Source organism: Cibotium barometz, chromosome 45 (assembly GCF_041138505.1).
Source record: "Cibotium barometz isolate CiBa-2024 chromosome 45, ASM4113850v1, whole genome shotgun sequence".
Taxonomy (NCBI): Eukaryota; Viridiplantae; Streptophyta; class Polypodiopsida; order Cyatheales; family Cibotiaceae; genus Cibotium; species Cibotium barometz.
This window is the reverse complement of record NC_141090.1, coordinates 4,654,319-4,681,590: the sequence shown is the minus strand read 5'-3', so window position 1 is coordinate 4,681,590 and position 27,272 is coordinate 4,654,319. Positions and strand designations below refer to the sequence as shown.

The 27,272-nt window shown below is 44.3% G+C and overlaps 1 protein-coding gene across 2 annotated transcripts; it reads right to left on the bottom strand.

The window, feature by feature from the left end:
- Positions 1-8,059: 8,059 nt before the first annotated feature.
- Positions 8,060-27,036, bottom strand: LOC147612336 (pentatricopeptide repeat-containing protein At2g39620-like). 2 transcript variants are annotated; one of them, XM_086782951.1, is made up of 4 exons: positions 26,591-27,004; positions 22,062-22,194; positions 11,925-11,998; positions 8,060-11,825 (listed from the first exon to the last, which is right to left on the bottom strand). In XM_086782951.1, exons 3-4 carry the CDS (start codon positions 11,951-11,953, stop codon positions 9,245-9,247), a joined length of 2,610 nt encoding a protein of 869 aa, XP_086639077.1. In that variant the 5' UTR covers positions 11,954-11,998; positions 22,062-22,194; positions 26,591-27,004; the 3' UTR covers positions 8,060-9,244. The 2 variants fall into 2 exon arrangements, with proteins under 2 accessions (XP_086639077.1, XP_086639076.1); XM_086782950.1 differs by lacking the exon at positions 22,062-22,194 and having other exon boundaries at positions 26,591-27,036.
- Between the last annotated feature and the right edge of the window lie 236 nt (positions 27,037-27,272).

The following is a 27,272-nucleotide window of genomic DNA, read 5'->3' as shown; positions in this document are numbered from 1 at the left end:
AAGAGAACAAGGGAAAAGAAAAGCTTGTTTTACAACAGAAGAGTGGAGAGGAGAGAAAGTTCAGGGTTTTCAGTGCATCAATGGAAAGCTTAAAAGAGGGTTAGAGTTTGAGAATAGGATTCCTAAACCTAGGGTAGACTAAAGAGGGATAGAGTTTCTGCAGCAATGGAGAGGGAGGGAGCTTGAGAGAGAGAGAGAGAGGGAGATTGAGAGGGAGGGATCTTGAGAAGGAGGGAGAGCTTGAGAGGGATGGAGTTTCTGCAGCAATGGAGAGCTTAGAAAAGGAAGAAAGAGGGAGAGGGAGCTTGACAAGGAGGGAGAGCTTGAGAGGTATGGAGTTTCTACAGCAACAATGGAGAACTTAGAAGAGGAAGAAAGAGGTTCAAAATGAGCTTTCCAAACCTAGAGTATGTTGGGGGACAGTTTGAGAGGGAAAACACACTTTTGGAAAAATTTTAAAAATTTTCAATTTTTAGGGTTTTTCATCTACGCGATTCTAGGTGAGGGGACCTCTAAGTTTGGGCCCAAGAGGTAGGGGGACAAGAGTAGTAATTAGGCCCCATTAGCAAACCAAAGCTTAGGCCCCCTAGGGTCAAAGAAGTCAAAAATGTGCACCCTCTTCCTATTGGTCCATTCCTAATCAAAAGTTAATCCAAGAGGCCCTCTTTGGGTCCAAAAAATTCCTAATGTTTGACTTTTCTAGATCTTCATAACTTTGCATTCATGGCTTCCATAGCCTTCTTCTTCACACCAGGTGTCCTCATTGTTGGAATCCCAAGCTCCTCATCAAGGCTCATCTCTGAGCCACTAGAATCTCCATTAATAAGAGAATGCCATGCACAGAAATATCAGGCATACCAAGGGGCTCAACCACTTTCTCTTTGCCTTTATGTGATCTACCAACTACATTTTCAAGACTGGTATTATGATGCAGCCTGCCACTCCATGGTCTATCAACAACAGAACCGCTCGATGAGGACTCTCGTGGTCCACTCAATGATTGTGATTGTTGCTGACTTGCATTCTGTGCAACCACATTTCCACTTATATTAACCCTAATAACATCTTTTTCAGTAGCATACCAACTACTCATCTCATCAAATACAACACCACTGCTTACCCTCAGTTCACGTGTAGCACAATTATAGCATCTATATCCCTTTTGCTCAAGGGAATACCCAATAAACACACATTTTTCTGCTTTTGGATCTAGCTTAGTACGCAACTCATCTAGCACATGCACATATGCAATACATCCAAAAACTTCCAAGTGAGATACATCACGTTTCTTACTAGTAAACTTCTCCTCTGGCATTACATCATGTATGGCTATAGTAGGAGTCCTGTTCATGATATGAGCTTCTGTAGACATAGCTTCAGTCCAATATCTATGCGGCATATTCTTCTTTGCCATCAATGCTTGTGCTATCTGTGCAATGTGTCTATTTTTTTCTCTCAGCAACTCCATTTTGCTACAGAGTGTATCTATATGTAAATTATCTCTGAATGCCATTCTTTCGCAAGAATTCAGAGAACTCATTTAGAGAAGTATTCTCCCCCTCCATCTGACCTTAGGCACTTCACATGCTTTCCTATCTATTTTTCAGCTGAAATTCTAAAAATGAGTGAACACTTCACTCTTCTCCTTCATAAATACACCCACACTTTCCTCATGTGGTCATCAATGAATGTTATGTAGTACCTGCAGCCACCCATAGACATAGTCTTCGCAGGACCCCATACATATGAATGCACAACATCTAGTACATTTCTGTTCACATTTCTATCATGTGGAAATACATGTTTTGTTTGCTTTCCAAATTGACATGCTTCACAAACTTTTTGCATGCCTTCAACTTTAAACTTAGGCAGCCCTGTCACAATTTCTTTAGTCTGCATGGACTTCATTCTTTGCACATTTACATGCCCAATTCTCTTATGCCAAATAATGTCTGTGTATGCAACAACTCCTGAACCATTCGGAATTATTGTAGCGCTCATTTCAAGCATATTTACATTAAATGTAAACATTCTACCCACTTTGTTGCCTTTTACAACCAACTTGCACCTTATCTTTAAAATCTTCTACATTAACATCCACATCAGGGTTAAACTGGACCTACAAACCCTGCTCAATCATCTGGCCAACAAAAACTAGATTCCTTTTAATGTTCGAAACATGAAGTATATCTACAAGATACTTCACCTTAACATCCTGCATAGACAATGGCATATCTCCAACATGGGCAATCGGATGAGCAATGTCATCCCCTGTTTTAACAAAACCTAGTCTTTCAAGACTGTTCATTTCCTTGAACCACTCACCATGTGGTTTGAAGCACTTGAATCAACATACCATACATCATCTTTACATGCTGCTACATCATGTCCAGACACAGTATTAACCACGTTGTATAATAAACAACCTCTCATTATCCTCATTATTTATGCTAGAGGATGCATAGTTGTTTTGCTGCACTTTTCCATTTCGTATGTCACTCTGCTTCTTATAGCAATCTGTCTGCACATGTCTAGGCTTACCCCCACAAAAAAAACAACCTCGTGTATCATTAGGATGCCTTTGCTAATTACCATGATCTCTTTGACTCTCCCTGCCTCTAAACTGGCCTCTTTCACCTGTGTGTTGCTGTTGTAAATCATGGGTCTGTTGTTGCTGCTGCTGACCATAATTTTGATTACGTATTCGGCCACCACCTTGGCCCATGTCCACGACCTCTACCTCGTCCTCTACCTGCACTTGTATAGAAGGCAGCTGTGTTTGTTTTGTGAAGACTGTTGATCTTCACCCAAGTTCTTCTCTTCAGCATTGACACCAAATCTATAAAGTTGGGAATGTTCTCCCGAGTCTGAAATAGACATCTTGAATGCCTTGTATTGTGGTGGCTCGAGACCACGTAGACACACTTCCACCTTACTATCATCATCAATAGAAACACCAATTGATGCAAGGGATTCCACAATTCTTCAAGGCATAATCATTCACATAGACATATTCTTCTTCTCCATAGTATGAAGCTCATTCTTCAACTGAATCTTTCATGCCTAGGTGTTAGTTTCATACAGCTTCACCAAGGTGTCCCATGCCTCCTTAGATGACTTGGCATCTTGTATATGCCCAATCATGGTGTCCTGTATACTAATAGAAAGCTAATACATAACTTTCCTTGCTCCTTGATTCCAATCCTTAAACTCTTTTACATCTGCATTATAGCAGTTGGATTAATCTTCGGTATCTCTGGTGCCTCCTAATGTTCACCTTCAATGTAGTCCTAGTAACCTTTTCCCATAAGGAAATTTGTTAATCTGAACCTCCAAGCATGGAAGTTGTTCTTGTCAAGCTTCTCTGCAACAATCTAGTTTATTACATCATTTGACATCTTTTCTGTAATATAGATTTACCACAAATAACACAAACTGTTGTATTCTCTGCAGCGGTACTATATTGCACCCAAACTATCATAACCAGTGACCTCAATTTGCATACATACACCTAATGGCAAATATAAGACCTCTTTGTAGCACACACAGTGTGTGCACAACCAATCGCCCTTCCTGCACTTCCAAAAACAAAGTTTTGCAGAGAATCGAAACTTACCCGCAGTGCTTGTGAACGCCTGTGAACTGAAAAACAAAGGTCTAGATGCACCCAAAATGCATTTTCGGCCCAAAAAATGGGGTTCAGCAGACAATATAGTTGCCCTATAGCTTTTCTCCCACTTAGAAAGCTCCTCAATCGGAGTTCGTTTGTCGATGTCCCTTCAAGGTATAGAGCAATGCACCCAGCTCCCCTCACCCATGATGTCACTCTCCACTCTCCACTCTTCCCCTTTACTCCCCTTACCCATGGTGCCGCTCTCCACTCTTCCCCTCAGCTCCCCTCACCCATGGTTCCACTCTCCACTCTTCCCCTCAACTTCTCCATCTCAACATCGATTCCCCTCAGCTTCACCCATTCAACATCAACTTGCGAAGCTTTAAACATTAAGTTCAAAGAACTTGTAAGCTTTCAAAACATGCAAATATCGAGCGGTTCCCATTGCCAATTCTAAATATTAAATCGCTCGAATCTATAATGCACTCCCATACAACACAAAATTGTATAGCCTATAGTAGTCTTGATCAATATCAATAACAATCAAACCTTTAAATGTAGGACATATAATTATATATCATCATTTAATTTTTAATGTAAACAACATCCCCATAAACTATATTTATCTCGCAGAAACTCATTACAATAGCCAACCATTCTATGAAATCTACAAGCCAATTATCTCTTGAAGTGCTTCATCATCTCACTAGTTATAATCTAGCGAGACGATTATTGACATGAATGAGCCAATTATGTCATACATTACTTTATCGTTAACACTGAATAGCAAGGAACAATGTTTAAATTAAGTCTTCCTGTTTCCTCCTCTAATGAAATAGTTAACCACCCATGGCAATAACACATATAGGCAGTATTATCAAACCTTCAACTGCTGCCAATAGTAAAACCTCCTCAAGCAAAGGCACCAATTCCCATGTCTTATTTGCATCCAATGTATCCATTTATTCATCCATGGACGCAATGTACATGCCCCAACAGCATCCTCAAAACATGTGGGTTTAACCTCGTGCGCACAACCTTTGCCATGTATGCCAATAATGGTGAGCTACATAACCATCATAGGTCAATCTCTGAACAGGGTTTTTAACCCTACCTGACCTAAGTGGTCCTAGATTTGTCCTTGGTGTCCTTGTGGCTATCTTAGCCTTCCTTGCACCAGGTGTCTTGATAGTTGGAATCCCAAACTCCTCATTAAGGCTCTGCACACTGAGCCACTAGACTCTCCATCAATATATGAATGCCCAATTGAAATGTCATACACACTAAGAGACTCATTAACTTTATCTTTACCTTTATGTGATGCACTTATTGAACCTGCAAGATTGATTTTTTGACATAGCCTATTGCTGCCACTCTATGTCATCAATAGAACCACTGCTATAGGACTCTCTTGGTCCACCTGTATTCTGCACAACCACCTGCTCTTGTGCATCAATCCTAATCTAGTCTTTTACAACAGCATACCAACTGCTCATCTCATTAAAGACAACATCCTTGCTCATCCTCATCTCACCTGTGACAAGGTTATCACATATGTACCCCTTTTTCTCAAGCGAGTAACCAATGAGCACACATTTTCAACCTTTGGATTTAACATATTACATAGCTCATCAAGAATGTGTACATATGCAATGCATCCAAGCACTCAATCGCTTGCTTTTTAGTTTTTCTCGTTAATTACCCAGGTGGGACATGTCCACAACACTAGTTGAGCTCGATATCTCAATTAGTTTTTCTCATTAATTACCTAGGCAAGTCATGTCCGCAACACTAGTTGAGCTCGATATATCAGGTGCTTGACTTTGACACACTCCACCCTAATGGGACAATATAGAAATGTCCACAAGCACCCTCCCCTTTAAAAAATCAAACTGCCTAGAGGAAATTATTTTTTGAGAGACTAAGGGCTAATTCTATAACTTTGGCTAAGAGATTATTAATGACATTGAGCATAGTAATGGGCAATTTCAAGGAATTTCAAGTAGCCTATTTGCAAACAAGATTAATAAGTTCTTACTTAATAAATATTTCCATTTTTCTAGTCTTAGATGCATGATTAAGAAACTCATTAATAGCCTTAGATAACTTGTCCTAGAAGCAAGAAAGAACCGCATTATTGTGACATTAAGATTCGTGATTAAGAAACTCATTAATAACCTTAGACAACTTGTCCTAGAGGCAAGAAAGAACCTTATTAATGACATTGAGCATAGTAATGGTGCAATGAGCAAAGGAAGTTCAAGTAGCCTATTTGCAAACAAGCTTAATAAGGTCTTATGTGATTAATATTTCCATTTTTCTAGTCTTAGATGCATGATTAAGAAACTCATTAATAACCTTATACAACTTGTCCTAGAAGCAAGAAGAGGTTATCGTATTTAAGAAGCTTGTACTTGCTAAAGGAAGAGAGGGTAAGGAGGCATTACTTAGGCTCAAAATTTCATCCAATCAAACAAACATGGCTAGAATTAACATATTTGGCAACAATTTTTCATTTTTAACAATTTCTATCTTTAGGAGAAGAAAGGGTATTGTCAACAAAGATAGTCCATGTTTGATCCATACAAAGAGGATTACAAATCACATTTTCTTGATGAAAAGAGATAGACATGATGGTTTCTTAGAGTTCTTTTGGTCTTTCAAAGTATTAAGAAATTATTTAGAGGAAGATTAGGAGGTGCCTTAAGATGCACCTTCCTGGAAGGTTAGGAGGAGACACCTTAAGATGCACCTTTTCCTGGAGAAGAAAGGATCTCGTCAACAAAGACATACCGTTTTTGAGACATATAAAGAGGATTACAAATCACATTTCCTTAATGAAAAGAGATAGACATGATGGTTTCTTAGAGTTCTTTTGGTCTTTCAAAGTACTGAGAAATTATTTGGAGGAAGCTTAGGAGGCACCTTAGGATGCACCTCCCATGCTAAGCCTTTTCTTTCTCTGCTTTTCCTCATCTATGTTTACAATGAGCCTACAAAATTTTCTTCAAGGAAGATAGGGGTCTAGTGGCACTAAAGAGGTTTGTGTTTATTCAAGATTATAAGGTTTACCTATTTTCTTCTTGGCTCTAAGTTTTCTCAAATTTCTAATAATAAAAGCACCACGTGGTAGTAGATAGGTAAAGCGTAAATTTTCCCTAAGCATGCTAGTTCAAGTGAAAATTAAAAGACATCTTATATTGGGCCAGAATAAGATCACTACGTGGTAGGCGATAGGTAACGTAAGAATTCGCCACACAAGTTCAAGTGAAAATTAAAGACATCTTATATTAGGCACAAATAAGATCCTTAAAAAGGCCATCCTTCAACAAAGAACTTTTAACACTAAGGTTTAAGGAAAAGGGAAAAAAGTGTGATCCCCCTAGAAAGGAAGTTGCTAAGACCAAGGGACCAAAAAACGAATTGCCAATGTATTAACCCTTGACATCAAGATTATAAGGAAGCCATGATCCTTTTTCAAAATAAGAAATCACATCTAGCCCCTACATGAGGGAGAGGAGTATTGTAAGGCTAAAGTGTGACCCCCCCTCCCCCCCCCCCCCCCCCCCAAAAAAAAAAAAAAAAAAAAAAAACCAAAGAAAGGTCTTCAAGATTCCAAAAAATCAGAAAAGCCTTCTAAGTTCTCTCAAGCCTATTTCAAGATCCAAGAAGATAATTACTAGACTTCCTCCTATCTATAGGGAGTTCTGCCATCTTAAAATCTCCATCCATGATCCACTAGGAAATAATATTTGTGTGAGATAAAGGTAACCATAGGGATTTTATATCCCTAGCATGTAGGGACTTATAAACATTGACCAAGCAAATAAAGTCTTATCCTTTTCAAACAAGCACCACAGAACTCTACCAAAGGAAGAATTATCCACCATTATGGTACCATAGGATGCACCAAAGTTATAAAGTGAATCTAGAATCAAAACTTTCATGGAAAATCCTAAATAACGCTGAAACCCTTGCTTCCTAGCACAAGCTTTGCCAATAATCATATGGATTATGGAAGAAATGGGGAGGAGTGGGCAGGAGTAATGTCACTCACAATGTAGAGAAAAGTGGGGAGGAGGAATGGCACTCACAACCTAGAGAAAAATAGAAATGAAGAATTATTTTACCCAAGATCGAGCCCACTCACAAATGAGAAAATTAACAAGCATTATGCAAGAACAAGGAAATTGAGATGAGTTAGGGAGAGTAAACATAATACAGTTGGTTAGCAAAAGACTCATTATGTATCAAATCATAAATCTACATACAAATTTCCTAATTGTGAACTGAATATACAAACCCTTTTGTAGAATCAAGGATCCACAAATCTCTCCTCTATTCTAGCATATTTGATTGCTAACCTCTTACTTAATTTTCTCAAGTCAAGCCTAATAACTAGCTCGCATAACTCTATTTTTCATTAATTACTCTCCTTTAAATAACAATCCTAATCTACCATGTACTACTAACATGAAAAGTATACAATGCTAAATAGAGATACTCAATGGTAGCACTGCTCTTGAGTTCTCAATGACTCAATGATGATCACTAAATGCATATGCCTAAATCCTAGACTCCTATTTACAGTGTCTAATGTTGGTGAGTTGGCTACCAACTCTACCAACCCTAATAATAATGTTCAACTAGGTGTGTTCACATAATAACCCAATAACTATGTCCACACTGGGCTGCTCATTGGGCACCTAGATAATATTACAAAGATCTAGCATAATACCCCTTACAAACACATAAATCCGATCACGTAGTCCTCAACCTTTAGGCTGACCAATGGGTAGAAGCATGCCCATGTCACACTCAAGAAGGTGTGCATGTGACATAAGATGGCAAAGTGCCTTATAGCTGGGTCAAGCGAGGGAAACCATGTTAACCTACGGAATGGTTAACATTCTGAGAAGTTTGACTTACTAGTGATTGAGATACACTTATTTCCTCAAGAGGTGCATGCCATCCTTTGTAAAACATCCTTAGCATTAAGTCTAGTTTAATGTCCTTCCGATTTCTCTTCAAAAAATTTTAAGTTTAGACTTGGTGTGTCTAGAGGCTTTAGGTTGTAGGATTGGTAATACATTTACATGTATTGTCTGAGCTTCAACCTAGCTCCAATTTTTCCCTCACACACACTCACCAAGTTTTGAACTTATTCCCGTGGACTCATCTCTTGTTTGGGATTCAAATATTCACCCTTTCCCTTAGAATTTTTATCTAAAGTCACTTTTGGTGTTAAGAGTAGGTTTAGCACATTGACCTCTTCCATTATCGTATAGCTGCTCTGCCTTTCTCACAAGTAGTCTGTGTGACTCTATACCTTGCTCAAAAGTTCCTCAACATGGCATATTTCTAGCCTATATTTTTCCAAACCTTGTCTGTTATGTAGGCACTTGCCGGATATAGTGCATTGTGGTGCTATGTCCATCTAGCCCTGTCGTTATACGGCTGCTCTGTCTTGCTCACAAGTTGCTTGTGATAATGTCACACAGCAGCTAGCTTCAGTAGCAGGGCCTCTAGATGGGCATGCAGCACAAAGGTGTGTTTTGAGTAAATAGGCTCATGTTAAACCACATTAACTTGTGCACATATTCTAGTTATCAGAAAATACTGCACCTGTAATTAGCATATAGCTGAATCTAGCTGGATACAATTATCAAAGCACCTTTTTCCTAAGTTCATGTTGCCATATGTTCGGCAGCTGGCAACTACAGACATCCATCCTGTCACAACTGGTGGTATTGACATGGTTTGAAGTATGTCTTCTGCTTCCTTGAGGCGTCCCGTCCGGCTGAGGAGGTCAATCATGCAGTTGTAATGTTCTATGCATGGTGTGATGCTATGGTCTAATTTCATAGCATTGAAGTACAGAGAGCCTTCCTCTAGTAGGCCAGAATGACTGCAAGCAGAAACTATACTGGTGCATATCACACTATCCAGCTTCAAGCCTTGATTCTGCATGTTTTCAAGGCAGTGCTTGGCTCCAATGTCATCACCACAAAGGGCATATCCTGCAATTATTGTGCTCCATGAAACAGCATCAGGATCATGTATCCTACCGAACACTTTGCAAGCTTCCCCTAGATCTCCGCTTTTTGCATACATGTCAACCAGTGTATTTGTGATCACCACATCAAGCTCGTCAAGTCCAGTCCTGATGATCTGGTCATGAATCAATCTTCCCACTGCAGAGGTTCCTGTGCTTGCACATGCTCTCGCTACACATAAATATATAACTCTGTCTGCTTTTATGCCTTTTTCCTGCATTTTCTCGAAAAGGTTAAGAGCCAAAATCCCATTCCCATGCTGCACACATCCCACAATCATTGCGGCCCATGAAACCACACTTTTACTTGGCAACTCATCAAACACTTTCAAAGCCTCGTCTAGGTCCCCACATTTCGCATACATGTCAATAAGGGAGCCACCTACAACCATATCCAATTCAAGTCCATTACTAAGTACTTGACCATGTATCAGCCTGCCTTCTTCTAAAGCTCCTATGCTGCCACATGCCTTTAGTATGCACAAATATATCACCTTATCTGGTTTCATACCTGTGACCTGCATTTTATTAAATAGTTCAAGGGCAAGAACACCATGCCCATGGTGTGTATATCCTTCGGTCATTGCACCCCATGATGCCACATCCGGGTTTTCCAAATCGCTAAAAACTTTCTGTGCCTCTTTAAAGGTACCACATTTTGCATACATATCGACAAGGGAGCTTCCAAACAAATCATTTGACATGAATCCATATCTGATGGCCTGCCCATGTATCGACCTGCCTTGCTCTATGTCCCCTTTGCTAGCACATGCTTTTATAATCGACAAGAAAATGCCCGCATCTGGTGTAAAACCTCTCTGTTTCATTTTCTCAAATAGATGAAATACCTCATGACCATGCCCACAGTGGGCATACCCAGCTATCAATGTCCCCCATGCAGCAACATCATGATCTTGCATCTGCTCAAACACTCGGCGTGCCTCCACCATGCTCCCACATTTAGCATACATATCGATGAGACTACTTGCAACAAGCACATCAACTTCAAATCCATCTCTGATGATCTGGCAGTTCATTAGCCTGCCTTTTTTTACAGCTCCTAAGCTGCCACATGCTTTCAAGGCACACATAATTGTTGTATGGGAGGGTGATATGCCCACCTGTTGCATTTGCTCCAACAAATTGACTGCACAGGAAGCACACCCATGCTGAACATAGCCAGAAATCATTGCACCCCACGACACGACATCTCGACATGTTACTCCACAAAATACTTTATACGCTTCATCTACACTCCCACACTTGGCATACATGTCCACAAGAGTATTACCAATTACCGTGTCTGATTCACATCCACTTTTGATGATGTGCTCATGAATCAGCCTTCCATGCATTACAGCTCCTACATTGCTACAAGCTTTTATTAGACATAAAAAAATGACCTCGTTTGGCTCCATACCCTGACATTGCATTCTCTCATAAAGTTCAAAAGCAGCAAGGCAGTCCCCATGCTGGGCATGCCCACCAATTATCGCACCCCAAGAAACCACATCATGATTAGGCAACACGTCAAAGACCTTGCATGCTGAATCTAAGCTACCACATTTGGCATACATATCCAAGAGGGCGCTACCAACAAGTACGTCTGATTCAATCCCAATATTGATGATCTGGTCATGTAACAACATGCCTTGGCTGAGAGCCCTCGCACCACTGCAGGCCTTTAACACACAACAAAAGGTGCATTTGTCCGGCTCGAAGCCCTCTTGCCGCATTAACTCATAGAGTTCAATGGCCCTGTCTTCTTCACCCAGCCTTACATGTGCTTGAATAACTGCATTCCAAGAGTAGACATTTGCTTTTGAGATCTTGTAAAAGACTTGCCTGGATTGATGCAGCTTGCCACACAGGGCGAAGAGACGGATGAGATGGTCTGCCAGAAAGGCATCCGATTCGAAGCCATTGCTGATGATGAGAAAATACAGTCTTCTAGCAGCTTTGAGGTCTTTCTGTTTGGTGCATACCTGCAAGAGGGAGTAGATGATGTCCCTTGTCACAGTGACATCATGTTCAGCCAAATCCCTCACTATCTGAAGGGCCTCTTCCGTGTGGCGCCCTCTGCAAAGCTCCCGTAGCTCTCCAGAAGCTTGAGAACCCGCGAGGCCTCCACATCTGGCGAGCATTTGCTGGGGCCATCTTAACACAACAAGAGGGCCTTGTTAAGTTGCAGTAAACAAAAGCACAAGACAGGACGAGTGACGAGACAGTGTAGAAGCCCTCCATATGTACACATACCTCAAGCACCTCGCCAGGTTCTTCACCATTTTCCATGTTCATATTTGAATAATCTTCCAATGGTTGAACATAGCCTAGCAATGCATGATTTTAAGAAAGATATTGATTTAGAATTGGCAATGGGAACCGCTCGATATTTGCAGTTGTGAAAGCTTACAAGTTCTTTGAACTTAATGTTTAAAGCTTCGCAAGTTGATGTCGAATGGGTGAAGCTGAGGGGAATCGATGTTGAGATGGAGAAGTTGAGGGGAAGAGTGGAGAGTGGAACCATGGGTGAGGGGAGCTGAGGGGAAGAGTGGAGAGCGGCACCATGGGTAAGGGGAGTAAAGGGGAAGAGTGGAGAGTGGAGAGTGACATCATGAGTGAGGGGAGCTGGGTGCATTGGTCTATACCTTAGATCTATTAAGTAGTGTGAGGAAGGTGGGTGCGAAGTAGAAGTACACACTTATTAATAGGGAGTATCATGTGTGTGTAGGGTTTTCATAGCAAAGGCTTACACCCTTAGCAACACAATCAAAGCATTAAATAAATCCCTAGCAAGGTACAAGGAGAAACATGACATTGCATTTTCCTCTACAGCTTGTTAGGGCTTTTTTTATGCTTTGCATGTTGTGCAATCCCAATAGGTTTTAAGCTTCAACCCTTGGTGTATTGCTTTGAACCTATGCAAGTCGATGTCAAGATGAGAGAAGATCATCCATATGAATCACATCTCCCGGATCAAATCCATACAATTCGAATATATGGCTGAAATATCCAGACTCTCCAGACTCTCCAGACTATCTGGATCAAGATCACCCTTATCCAAATTGAATGCTGTAGAGCCCAAATTCACACTATCTGGATCAAGAATTTGGGCTCTACAGCATTTAATGCCAACATTAATGCTAGGCAATGGCATTTAATGTTGTACTTTCACTAGTCATGGACATATAAAGCAGGCCAACAGCAGCATGATACCACCGACCAGCAGCAAAAACATATATATAAGCAGCCCTTAGTCCCTTGCATAAATCATTCATTCATCAAGTTTTCAGCAAGTAGATAAAGAACATTTGTGCTTGAGTTCCCTCAGGGTTCTTGGAGCATACAATCAACCTCAAGCACTCCGTGCTTCAATCCCAGGCAACATAGAAGATCCTCTCATCTTCAACTAGCACATGTGCATACCTCAGCAGTTGTGGATTCACATAAGTGGCTTCAAATGGTTTAGCCTGTGTTCGCAACTTTGCTCTTCCTCATCCTTGCATTTGGTAGTCCACAGTCATCATTCTCATCATTGTACGAAGTTCTCCAAAGTAAAACAAGAAAATACTCAAGCTTGCAGGGGGGACCCTTCAGTGGACCCAATCTAGTATCGACTATCATCTTCTCTCTCTCTACTCTTCTCTCTTAAAATAAAGTTGATTGCATAAACTCACAAGTTTACAAAAGGCTTTGTTGCGTGTTACGACCATCAATCTATTGCATGCTATAGAGAAGTTCTTGCGACCCACCAACGTTGCTCTTGCAGTCTCTCGCATATGGATTCCTTGATCTTAGCTTGATGATGATTATTGAAGCCTAATGCCTCCTTTTATAGGCCCAAAGTGGGAAAGCCGTATTTAAGTCCACTTGCACCCACAAAAGAAGGTCCTAAAAGTCATATTTTGTGTCAAAACCGAGCCCCAAAGGTGTGCCATCCAAGTTATATGGTGGTGTAATATGCGGAAGCTTCGGAGAAGGATCGGTACTTCAAAACTCAGAAAACAGCACTCTTTTCGCGACGGAATTAACGCACAAAACTGAAAGACGATGTGCAGAAAATAGAGAGAGAAGGGGGAGATGGAGAGGACACAGTATTGGGTCCCAATTACCCTCTGTAGGGCCCCCACCACGGATGGTGTATTTGCTTTATTAGAATGATGTAAATCTGAACAAATACAAAGTACTTGACCTTTTCTTGGCTGGAAAACCTGCCCTTGACCTTCAGTCCTTCACCCCTTAGCTTTAGCAAACCCTTGGCTGTCCTGGCCCTTGAATGCTTGAGGCTCTTGGTGAATTATGAGATGCTTCTAATGAAACTATGGGCTGGGCTTTTATACTTCCCAAAACATCCAGTCGGCTGGTTTACTGAAGACCCACGACTGAGTTAAATTAAATAAATGCTTTCACACCTATTTTACTACTGTCCAGCCTGCGCCTACCTTCTGGACAGCTATCTGACTGCTGGGCACCTTGCGTAGAGGTGTGGGACTGCCCCCCACACCTGGCCGACTGGCTGGGTAGGCCTCTAACCCTGTCGGCTGCCTCTCTTGCAGCCCTAGGGCTGGCTGACAGCCCCTCCAGCCCAAGCCTTGGCTGGTGGGCATAGCCTTGGGCTCTCCTGGCCCCTTGGGGGTGGTTGGACACCTCCCCCATGCCCATACTACAAATGCAAGCTAGATCCTCCAACTTGGGGTAGCCCTATAGGCTGGCCCCTTCTCTACATGCAAACCTACATGCCTACAGAAGCCTGGCATCCAGTTGCAAACCAGATACTCAGCACATCTGACATCATTCCAGAGGGAGACTCACAGCGCGGACTGGCACTGCTTCTTGTGCAGGACAATGCACACCTGACCTTGGACTCATGTGCAGGACAATGCACACCTGACCTCGGACGACTGAGATGGATCCCTGGCTGACTCGTCCCGGACTGGGCTCACATGGGACCAGTTCACCATCCCAGGTCCTGCACCTTCTGTACAGAATGTCTACGTGGCATCCAAGTGCGGGATGCACGTGACATCCCCTTCTGCTTAACTTGACGGAAGCTGCATAGCCTCCAAATAATCCGTCAATAAAGCCGGATAATCTTCGAAAAATTCTTTGTCGAGCCATACCGCTTCATGAGTTCCTCGGTCCTGAAACTTCGTGAGGAACTGTCGTAGTCTTCGGCCTGAGCCATGCTTGAAACGGTGCAGAAGGATCTGTTCTGGAACCATTACTTCGGCTTCATCAATGATGTCTGGTTCCGCTTCGTCTTTGACCTCTGAAGGGGGTGGACCTGCATATGGCTTTAACCAACTGACATGAAATACATCGTGCATAGTCCAACTCGGAGGTAGCTTTAACTGCATAGACACCTCATTAATCTTTTTCCGGATGGGGAATGGTCCGAAGCTCCTGAAAGACAACTTTGGGCATCGCTTGCCCACCTGCTTTAATCTTTGCTTCATAATCCGAAGATATACCCAATCTCCTTCCGAAAACTTCATGTCCCTTCGGTCTTTATTGGCCTGTCGAGTGTAGGCCTCTTGCGCTTTAGCCAACCTGTCTTTGACGGACTCTAGGATCTCCTGGTAAGACTCCGTCACTCTGTTCGCCTCCGGTACTGAAGACGAGGTCCTGGTTAACAACGACTGGAAAGGCCTTCCAAACGCTGCCTCATATGGAGTCCTGCCAATAGCTGAAGAAAAAGAGTCATTTAAAACAGCTTGAACTAAAGGCAAAAACGATTCCCACTTACCTTGCTGATCGTGGACATAACACTTCAGCACGTCAAAGGCCAACTGGTTGTATATCTCTGTCTGGCCATCTGTCTGTGGGTGGAATGCACTGGAAAAATTCAACTTAGTACCAAAATTATCAAACAATGCCCTCCAAAAATGACTGGTAAACTTGGCATCTCGGTCTGACACTATGGTCCTAGGAATCCCACCAATCGGGTACCAATGCCGAATGAATAGCTGGGCAACATCCTCGGCGGTCACATTGGCCCTGCAAGGAATAAGCATCACAAATTTGCTGAACCTGTCAACAATAGTCAAACACTGTGTATTACGCTTACTCGGACTGGGAGGCAGATTTGTGACAAAGTCCATCGAAATGTCTTGGAAAGGACCCTCAGGAATTGGCAAAGGCTGTAACAACCCTATCTTCTTTCCACGAGGAGCTTTCACCTTTTGACAAATGTCACAGCGTTGTACATAAGTAAACACATCACGCCTCATCTTTGGCCAATAGTATTGCCGTTCTAATTTCTCCAGAGTCGAATTCATGCCCCTATGACCACCTGTAATGGCGTCATGGGCATCATGGAGAAGAGCTGCCCGGAATGATTTCATGACACACAGTCGGCCTTTGTAGTAAAGCCAACCATCGCGTATCAGAAAATGGCATGGTCCTGTGGCATCCAATGCCTGTTCCCACTGCGTACCGAATTCCTCGGAATCCGCGTACGTGTGCTTCATGTCTTCTAGTCCTGTACCAACAAGGTCTAGTCTAGTGGTCTGAATCGCAGATACTTGTCCCTTCCTGCTCAAAGCATCGGCCACTGGATTGGCCTTTCCTGGAAGGTACTCAATCATGCCACCAAACTGCTGGAATATCTGACTCCAGCGGTGCTGTCGATCACTCCACTGTGCACTGGGCATCGTCTGAATCCAGCGCAATGCCTGATGGTCAGTGCGAACCTCAAAGTCACGGCCATACAGGAAATGTTTCCAATGTTTCAAGGCCTGAATGACTGCTAGGAGTTCACGATCGTAGACTGAGTAATTCTTTTCGGCGGGCAGTAACTTACGAGACATGTAAGCTACTGGATGACCATTCTGTTGCAATACACCTCCAATTGCGATGTTACTCGCATCGGTGATCACCTGAAATGGTTCGTCCCACGAGGCAAGGGCTAGACAAGGCGCTTCAGACAAAGCCACCTTGAGGTTCTGGAATGCCTCCAACGCTCGTGGAGTCATTCGAATCTTTTGCCTCCTTGTTTTCACTCCCTTTAGCAGATCGGTGAGATCTGCCGAGAGATCAGAAAACTTGTCAATGTGGGTGGAATATGCCTGGCATATACCCACAAATGATCTAATGTCATAAGCAGTCTGAGGTACTTCCCAGTTCACAATCTCGGCCACTTTAGCCGGATCAAGTCGAATGCCTTCGGCACTGATTATATATCCCAAGTAATGTACCTGGAACAGATAAAATTCTGACTTCTTTTCATTGATATAGAGCTCGTTGCTTTCCAGCAACTTAAGGACTTTCTCCACATCAATGTCATGCTGCTCAACTGTAGCTGAAAATATGAGTATGTCGTCCAAAAATATGAACACACACACTCCAATCAACTCCCGGAAAATACGCATCATCATGCGGTTAAATGTAGCTGGGGCGTTCGTCAAACCAAATGGCATGACCACAAATTCATAGTGGGCCCGTTCTGTACGGAAAGCTGTCTTGGGGATGTCCCCCTCAACAATCCGAACCTGGTGGTACCCACTCTTTAAATCCAATTTAGAGAACACCTTAGCTCCATTCAGCCTCTCGAGAATATAGTCAATTCGAGGCATCGGGAATCTGCTCTTGATAGTCAGCTTGTTGAGTGCACGATAATCGACACACAACCGAGAAGACCCATCTTTCTTCTTGACAAATAAGATCGGTGCTGCAAACGGCGACACGCTGGGGCGGATGAAGCCAGCTTGCAACAATTCTTGGAGTTGGCGGTCCAACTCCGATTCCATTGCCTTAGAAAGGCGATACGGAAACTTGCTCGGGGGTTCCGAGCCTGGGAGGAGGTCAATCTTGTGATCCTCCGCTCTGGACGGGGGAAGCTGGGGAGGGAGACTGTCCCGAAGAAAAATCTTCTGGAACTTTTCATGGAGAACCGAGTACTTCTCGGAAGCACTGGCCACCGTCTGGGCTGTCTGGATGTAAATCATCGCACAATGTGCGCCTTTCCTGACTGCTCGCTTAGCCTGCAAGTGGCTTATGAGCGGAAAGTTTGGAATACCTGGCTCACACTTAATGGTCACAGGGGTGTTTGACACATTCCGATCAATCTGGAACGTGTGCTTGTCCCACTTGACATCAGGGAGAAACTTGTGAAACCACTGGATCCCCAAAATTATGTCTGCTCCTACAAGAGGGGCAACCATAAAATCACGCACAAACTCTATGCCTTGAATGACTAATTTAGCACCGAGAGCTTCATACTTGACGCTCGTAGTCATACCTGTGCTAAAACCCTCAACTTGTTTGTCCACCGGAGTGAGCTCGAAACGGGCACGCCTAGCGGCCTCTTCCGTGATCACATCCTCCGTGCTGCCGCTGTCAAACAAGACAACGACTCTCTGGCCACCTATGTAGCCAAAGGACTTGAGCAATTCGTTGCGCTCATACTCCTGGTCATGGGCGCCCTTCTGCTTATCTTCGAGCTCCCGGCTAATAATTGCTCCAACTGAAGCACCGGGGTTTGAAGAACTAGGGGTCGCCGCTGGGGTCTGTGTGGGAGCCGTGCTCACCACGGAAGCTGTGGAGGCGGCGGCGGGCTTTGGAGGCTTCTTCGGACAATCCCGAGAAGTATGTCCTTTTGTGTGACAAAAGTAACATCTACCCTCCTTCCTGTACTGAGCAAGCTCCTCAGCACTCAACTTGCCACCTGTCTTGCCTGCCTCCGCTTTCTGGTCTGGAGTAAGCTTAGACGCATTGTTCGAGTTCTTGGAGCCAGAGGCTCCCGGGCTCTGTCCTGGGGAAGACCCCGTCTGGTTCTGGCTTTTGCCCCCCGAGGCGTTAGCCTTGGGAGAAGCCGGCTGGGAAGTCTTGGGCTTGCCACCATTGTGTTTCATTTCTGCACTCTGCGCAAGCGAGAGTGCGTCCTCAAAGGTGGCTGGCCTAAACATACGCACCTCCCATTGGATTTGCGTGTCCAGGCCATACAAAAACTGCCCTTTCTTGTCCGCATCAGATAAGCCTAATTGTAGACACAAGGTCGAAATTCTATTGGCAAACTGAAGGACTGGTTGCGCGTTCTGACGCGCTCCCCTGAACTCGTCTTCGAGTCGCTCAAGGTAGTGGGGCGGTAAAAACCGCTGCTTAAGGTCACGGACGAACTCGTCCCACCCATAAGCTGCCATACCTGATCTGGTGTGGGCATGAGCCCACTGAGTCCACCAAGGAATGGCCTCACCTTCCAAATACCAACTGGCTAAGATCACTTTGTCAATATCTGATTTCCTAACTGCGGCAAAGTAAGCTTCAAATTGATGTAACCATGAATACAGAGTAGTGGGATCGAGTTTACCATTATACTTACTGAAGTTCATTTTCTCGGGAAAATGATTCGAGGGCGCCGCCGGTGTCAATCTGGCGTCCAAGGCTCGGAGGTAACGCTCGTGTTCCACTCGTCGCATGGCTTCGTCTTCTCGTTGTCGAATCTCCAATGCCTGTATCTGCCTCTCAAGCAAGGAGCTTGACTGCGGCTGTGACCCCTCGAGAGGGTCCCTGTGACGAGGATCTGGTATCTGGGGTACGGAAGGAGAGGGAGGAGGAGATGGAAAACGCGACGCTGGAGAGCGAGAACGCTCCTCCAGAGCCAAAATCCGCGCCTTCTGCTCGTCCAACTTGGTTGTCTGGTCTGCGATTGCTCGCATCATCTGCTGGAACATGTCTTGTACACTCAAGCCGGGTGCCCTAGCTGGGCTGCCTGGTGCACTCTGGTCCCATGGTTCTGGTTCTCTCTCGTCGCCAAAGCTCGCCATAGCGGGAATATGCAGTTCCTTTCCGGAACGCAATCTGACCATCCACTATCTGTGTGGGAGACTTCCGGAGGCTTCCGGAGGCTAAAAACCAACCGTCCTTCGAGGGACAGGAGTCACTCCGAAAGGGGTAGTCCACCGGTGTCTAAAAACCAACCACACGAGCGAAAAAATTTTCTGGTTTTCCTTGCTGAATCTTCGTCCTTGAAGTAGGCTCTGATACCACTGTAATATGCGGAAGCTTCGGAGAAGGATCGGTACTTCAAAACTCAGAAAACAGCACTCTTTTCGCGACGGAATTAACGCACAAAACTGAAAGACGATGTGCAGAAAATAGAGAGAGAAGGGGGAGATGGAGAGGACACAGTATTGGGTCCCAATTACCCTCTGTAGGGCCCCCACCACGGATGGTGTATTTGCTTTATTAGAATGATGTAAATCTGAACAAATACAAAGTACTTGACCTTTTCTTGGCTGGAAAACCTGCCCTTGACCTTCAGTCCTTCACCCCTTAGCTTTAGCAAACCCTTGGCTGTCCTGGCCCTTGAATGCTTGAGGCTCTTGGTGAATTATGAGATGCTTCTAATGAAACTATGGGCTGGGCTTTTATACTTCCCAAAACATCCAGTCGGCTGGTTTACTGAAGACCCACGACTGAGTTAAATTAAATAAATGCTTTCACACCTATTTTACTACTGTCCAGCCTGCGCCTACCTTCTGGACAGCTATCTGACTGCTGGGCACCTTGCGTAGAGGTGTGGGACTGCCCCCCACACCTGGCCGACTGGCTGGGTAGGCCTCTAACCCTGTCGGCTGCCTCTCTTGCAGCCCTAGGGCTGGCTGACAGCCCCTCCAGCCCAAGCCTTGGCTGGTGGGCATAGCCTTGGGCTCTCCTGGCCCCTTGGGGGTGGTTGGACACCTCCCCCATGCCCATACTACAAATGCAAGCTAGATCCTCCAACTTGGGGTAGCCCTATAGGCTGGCCCCTTCTCTACATGCAAACCTACATGCCTACAGAAGCCTGGCATCCAGTTGCAAACCAGATACTCAGCACATCTGACATCATTCCAGAGGGAGACTCACAGCGCGGACTGGCACTGCTTCTTGTGCAGGACAATGCACACCTGACCTTGGACTCATGTGCAGGACAATGCACACCTGACCTCGGACGACTGAGATGGATCCCTGGCTGACTCGTCCCGGACTGGGCTCACATGGGACCAGTTCACCATCCCAGGTCCTGCACCTTCTGTACAGAATGTCTACGTGGCATCCAAGTGCGGGATGCACGTGACAGGTGGCTACTGCTGCTATAAATAATTGTCTGGTCATAAATAGCCAGTATACTTGGTATTATTAACCATGAGCCGTAGCCACCTGTATCAGGCTGCTTCCTCTAATACCAAGGCTCCTCTAACCCTGCTGAATTAGACCACTAATCCTAAAGATTAGTACTAGGTACGTAACATAATTCCCCTCCTCATACGTTTCCACTCTTCGAAACAAAATTTGTCTAAGAAAGAAAATTGAGAAACCTATCCTGTAAAAGCAATTGGGTCCCAAGTCGAAGACATTCCCAATCTTGGAAATAAATAGGGAAACTTAAACTACATCTAACAACTGACTTGAACCAGAGTCATGAGGAACACAACAATCCCTCAATCCAACACCCGAGGAAACGGATAATCTGACATCACAGAGACAATTGTAGTAGCCAGTCAAATTACCTATCCTATCAAGATTGGGTAATTCCTCGTACCCAAGGGATAAAAATACCTTCCCTCTCTGAGAACCACAAAACTATCAGATATCTAAGCACTCGTCATAAATGACCTCTTATAGTGTTCCTATCAATACCGTATCCAACCCAAAACACCCACGATGTAACTCTCCTACTGTACCATATCCTCTGCCAAATGCATAATTGTGAAATTGGTTGTACATTAGGTCAATTCTTTATAAGGAACAACATCTTCAAGTTATAATTCTTAAGGGAGCTTGGGTTAACATCCATACCACACATAACCTGTTCAGTGATGCCGACAGGGGTCCCAAGCCCTCTTGGTGATGATGATGTTAATGCTGCTTATAATGATGATGAAGATGCCAGCTTGTCACCGTGCAACCCCTAAGGGTGTGCACGTGACATATTTTGCAACATTATGTATCATCCAGGGATTATGGATAGACGTTTGAACCATGCCATGTGAACCCGACCACAAGAAGAAGATGGGCATGTAGTAGATGCAAGGCTAGGCAATAAGTAAGAGCCTGCCCCACACCTGAAGCAAAGCCTACACCGGAGAAGGATGTGGCAGATCACATGCATTTTAATGCATAATGGGAAAAAAAGGCTAGAGAGTTGACATTAGCGTCTTTGTTTAAGAGACCTAACATAACAATAAGTAAGAGCCTGCCCCACACCTGAAGCAAAGCCTACACCGGACAAGGATGTGGCAGATCACATGCATTTTAATGCATAGTGGGAAAAAAAGGCTAGAGAGTTGACATTAGCGTCTTTGTTTAAGAGACCTAACATAACACTAAATAAGTTGTAATTGAACAGTTGAAAAGAGACTTTTATGGCTAGTAAACACAAAACATGAATAAATTTTGAGGCACAATACAAACCACGTATGGTTTTCCTTCTTTTGTCCGGAAGATGACAACATCTGAGTATGGAATATTTAGCAGAATATGAATAAGCATGTGTTGCATCAAACGACTAATAAGTGCCCGTTTTTGGTCCTCAAACCTAATAAACCTATGGCAAGTACAAATTTACAATCAATGAAAAAGACCCTCTCTCTCTCTCTCTCTCTCTCTCTCTCTCTCTCTCTCTCTCTCTCTCCCCTTTTCTCTGGCTGTCTCACAAGGATACCAACCGGGTTATCCGGTCATATCTTCTTAGCCTCTACCCACATTGCACATGGACCACACCCCCGGAGCTCCCCAAGATGCACTTTTACAGAGACCACTTCCTCACACTCACTGAGGATGGATTCATCCAGCAGCCGGGCTACTTGAGTGTTCACATGTGCATGCCATGCGGATTGCGATTGGCCAAATACGGATTTCTTCCCACCGCCTCAGAGTGAAGACAAGTAGAGCTGAGTGCATCTTCAAAGCCCGGAAGCTCATACGGACACCCAGAGAGGAGAGGATCTGCCGACTATGCCCCACACAGGTTGAGACGGAGGAGCATTACATATGCCGCTGCCTAGTATACTATGAGATCCGCGGGAGGTTTCACTGTCTATTTCGTGAGGGATTCGGTCCACTCTCCAGGATCATTGACTTCCAGGACCAACGTTGCCTGGGCCTCTTCCTGCTTGAGCTCCGCAGACACAGGGAGACCTTCTTGAGACACACGCCCCAGCCGCCCCACCCCCTCCATCGGCAGCCCACCATCACCAGTTTCTTCCGGACCCAAGAGGTGGACACCGACATAGTGGATCTTGTGGACCCTACACGAGCTGCTCTGGACCTACCTCGCCCGAGAGGGGTTGCCCCGGACCGAGCCTCTGCATTCCAGCGTGCCCAACGCCCTCGACCCCCCCGCCGGCCATGATCACCTCATCAGCTCCAGATCCAGGACATGCTCCACCGCCAGTGAGCTACCTTTCCACATGACATAGCTGAGGGAGACCTCTCGGCCATACTCGTCAGCCCCATGCTTGACATTTTGGAGAGTGGTATACCATCTACTCGGAGCTAATGTTGCTCCCATGTTTTTATGTTCTTAGTATTCCATGATGAGTTTCCATGGACAATTTTGTATCACCCCAGTGAGAAAGCTATATTTATGTTTTCTTTCTGTTTTATTTTCCATTCCATGATGAGATATGCCATGGACATTATTGTATCACTTTGGTCTCATAGGCCCGTTGGGTCTTTAGTAGACACTTAATATATCGTTCTTTCTTTCTGCGCGCGCGCGCGTGCGTGTGTGTGTGTGTGTGTGGGGAGTGTTGGCTTAGCGGTTTACGCATCGGGCTCCCAATTGAGAGAGCCCAGGTTCAAGTCCCATTCCCCACACTTCAATGCCATCATATGGATTATATATGGTCTCCCAGCTTGACTATGTTATTAAAACAACTCCTCTCTCTCGCGAAGCCACCATGGTAGGTCTGCAGCAACACCCCCCCCCGCCCCCCCTCTTTTCCACTGTGCATGCACCAGCCCACACGCTGCTGTTGCTGCTGCTGCAGCCCCCTGCTCCTGCCTCTTGCACCCCTGCATCTGTGCACCTTCTCCAGCCTGCACCCTGTTATCTGCACACCTCCTTTTCCAGCCTGTGTACTGCACCACCTCTGCACTCCCCTACAGCCTGGTCCCCCCTCTCTTGTGTTCTTGTTGTGCCAGGCCCCCGCCCCCCCCCTCCTCCTCCTCTCCCCCCTTTCCCCCCCCCTTCCCCCCCCAACCCCCACAGAACAGCAGAATTACTCGCACATCAAAATGGAATGGACACCTTGAAAGCAATGATCAATCAGCAGCATATATGGACAATTCGCCAACAATGACAAACCAGGGCGCATAGGTATGTTTGTCTGAGATGCTTTAACAAGAATCAAGGAGATCTTGCTTCTCCAACAAGAGAATCACGACAAAGCAATAACAGATCTTAACATCACCCTCCATGAAGTGAAACACCCAACCAACAAGGCTGAAGAGGAATCCCATCAGGACGCATGGTCCATTGAATTGGACCAGCTCAAAAAGGAGAATGAAAAGCTTCTTAGGGAGATTCATGAAGCAAAGAAGGCAACTCCTCCAAGGGGTGCAGGCAAGCAAACCAGAGATTTAGGAAGCAAATGTCGGGCTAAGAAGGAGATTGAGACCACTTCAAAATGAGTTTAAGTGACCAAGAAAGATCTTGATGCGACCTTCAAGGAGGTGAGGAAGAAGCAGAAACCAGCCCAAAACACCATCATGATGGCCACTCTCAAAGAAGAAAAAAGGAGCCAAGCACGAGCATTGTATGCACAGGTCACTGGCCACCATAGTTACTGTGGGGACGCCGTTCCCCAATCCTAGACGTTTTGAAACATGGGGGAATGTTCAAGAACGTTCCCCCACAAGGAACGGCCAAGGGGAAACGTTCTGAAATGTTCTGCCCAAAAACCCTTTAAAAAAAAGGGCAAAATGTTTTTAAAAATGCATTTTTCCTCTATTTTTTCCACTCAACTATGCATACATAACATAAATTCTCAAAGTTTTAGCCTATCCTACTTAAAATTCATCATTTAAAATGAGCTTTTTCAGAATTTCATTAGTTTTGTTTGTTGACGTGGCGTTCCACCCCTTCTAGCAAACTATTGTTTGTGATCCATCATCCACCCCGAGTAGGCACCTTGCAACTGATGGTATAAAGGAATGAAGATTTCCTAGCCACAAACGCAGAAACACCATTTCTCTAGAGTCGTGTTTCCTGTCACAGTTTCTCCTCTCAAGATACCCCTCACTTATATTCCTGAGGTTTTCTCATTATCTCCTTCATCTACTCCAAGTTTCTCTGCTATTTTTCCCTTACTCATTATTTTTTCCCAATTCTACTTTTCATCCGTACTAATTAATGTTAAAGCCAAGCCGTTTCATAGCTATTCCATTTCCTAGTTTCAATCCATTTCCATTACATAGAAAACTGTTTCCATTTCCATTGTGAATAGATTAGCCGTTTCCATTAGATGCTTCCCATGCAATCTTTGGCAACCTTGCCAAAAGAAGCAACTTGGAATTCGACTATAAATTCAACCAGCCTTTTCACTATGAAGACCTCTATGAGTAGGCTTTTTGGCACAAGGAGTAGGAGTTTTCTAAATTTGAAAATTATGAGACATCTCCTTCAAATCAACGTCCATCCAACACAACTGCAAGACCACTTTGCGTCAAGTGCGAAGGATCACATTCCGTTCTCGTCACGTTAGACCCGGCGCCTCTATTTGGAGCAATGCTTTGCAATAATGACGCCATCCCTGTTAACAGTCCATTTGTGGGCCTTCCTTGCTTCCATTACTTGGACCATCCCAAGTCTCCTATACTCCACTTGTAAGGGCGAGATCCTTGCCAATGTAAATTTTGGTAATTCATAGAGCCAACCTTTTCTTCAAAAAGCCACCCAGGAATCTTGATCCTTGCACTTGAGAAGAAGGGGTTGTTCCCTTCATGTCTTCCTTCACTCTCCGTGCATCAATGAGCGGGGTTATTGTAATGCCCATTTTTTACATAATCCCTCTGCTTCCTCTTTGGGGGATGCTCCCTTGGGGTGGCCAGCATAGTTACCAAGAAACAGGAACGGGGGAACATTTAAAACCCCCGGAACGGAACGGGAACGGGAACGGCCTACTACACTTTGCACATAAGCCCACATTAAGAAGAGATTGTTGGATATTCCAATACTTGACATAGAGAGTGCACAATCTGCAATTTGCAAAGTGGTTTCCATCCAACTCAACTCTCGCATGTGAGACAAGGTGATGACATGGAAAATCTAAGCTCGAAAAGACATATAGGGCATGTCCGAGGGGGTACAAGACAGTGAGCATGGAATGCCCATCTTTTGTTTCTATCCATATACACTTCTTCCCTGATGTCCTTCAGGGATGTGTGGACATGAACTTGCAAAAGGGGAAGACTATAGGCATCGCTGAGATGTTGCATCCCCAAGAAGCACTCAATGGAACAGAAATATCAGAGCCAGATGCTTGGGCCTCATAAGGTCTATTCAACTTCAGGAAATGAAAAAGTACTCTCTCTATGTTTATGTTTTGTTTCTGTTTTATTTTCCATTCCATGATGAGATATGACATGGAAATTATTGTATCACTTTTGTCTCATAGGCACATTAGGTTCTTTAGTAGACGCTTAATGTATCTTTCTTTTTTTCTTTCTTTCTCTCTCTCTCTCTCTCTCTCACACACACACACAGACAGGTAGCCACGATCATCATCAGGAAACACCACAGACCATGCTTATGTAAGGCTTTATCTCCCCTATAATTTGATATACTGGCTGCAAATTAATTATAATTTGAGGAGGGTGGACCTGCCTCTACTATATCTACATGTTTGGTTTATTCAAAGCTCTTTGATTTCAATGCCACTGACAGTTTTTAAAAGATTTCTTTTGAAAGGAAAAGCAAGAGCCATGGAGAACTGTACTTGTAACCTCATGCTGCTGATGGGGATGAGGAAGCAGAGAAAGGCAGAAAGAAAACTCAGTTGCTGAGGGCTTCCATGAGCTAGAATCGAAGAACCATCTCTGGGCACCATTTTCCATGTCCATCTCCACTTTATCTTAAATCTGTTGTGACATCTCCCCAGTAAATCAAGCGATACAATCGCCCAAAAAAACAGGGTAGCAGTGGTGTCATCATGGTGGTCAATGATGATAATCCACTGCGCCCATGAGAGGTGCGAGTTGGAGAGACTGAGGTCGGCGGTGGGCCTCCGACGAGGAACTACACTCCAACTGGGGAGATCGCGACCTGCATGATGCCAGAGATACGAGCCAAGGGCGTTAGAGGAAGGGCATTGTTCGACATGGCCAAAGGAGAAAGACGTGTTTGATTTGGAAGGAATAAATACTCCGCGCACCACGCCGCCCAAAAAAAAAGTTCTTCTTAGCTCTTAAAGAAAAGTCCTTAAAAATGAGGGTGGGGCAAGGAGAGAGAAGCTTTTAACGTTGAAGGAACAATCCCAAGAGACCGAAACAATCTATCCGACACACAGGACGTGTTGAATATTGACTCCATGAACTAACCACTTCTACCACATTTGGATAGTAGAAAGGTTAGCCCATTTTGTTTATTTACCCACACACCCGATGAGAGAAGCTTTTAAC

What these genes read in the sequence shown, in the direction of transcription:
- LOC147612336 (XM_086782950.1), bottom strand. Translation starts at nt 11,953, where the DNA reads ATGGTGAAGAACCTGGCGAGGTGCTTGAG. An exon ending in AACCTGGCGAGGTGCTTGAG is followed by an intron (nt 11,826 to 11,924) that starts GTATGTGTACAT and finishes TGTTGTGTTAAG; the next exon opens with ATGGCCCCAGCAAATGCTCG.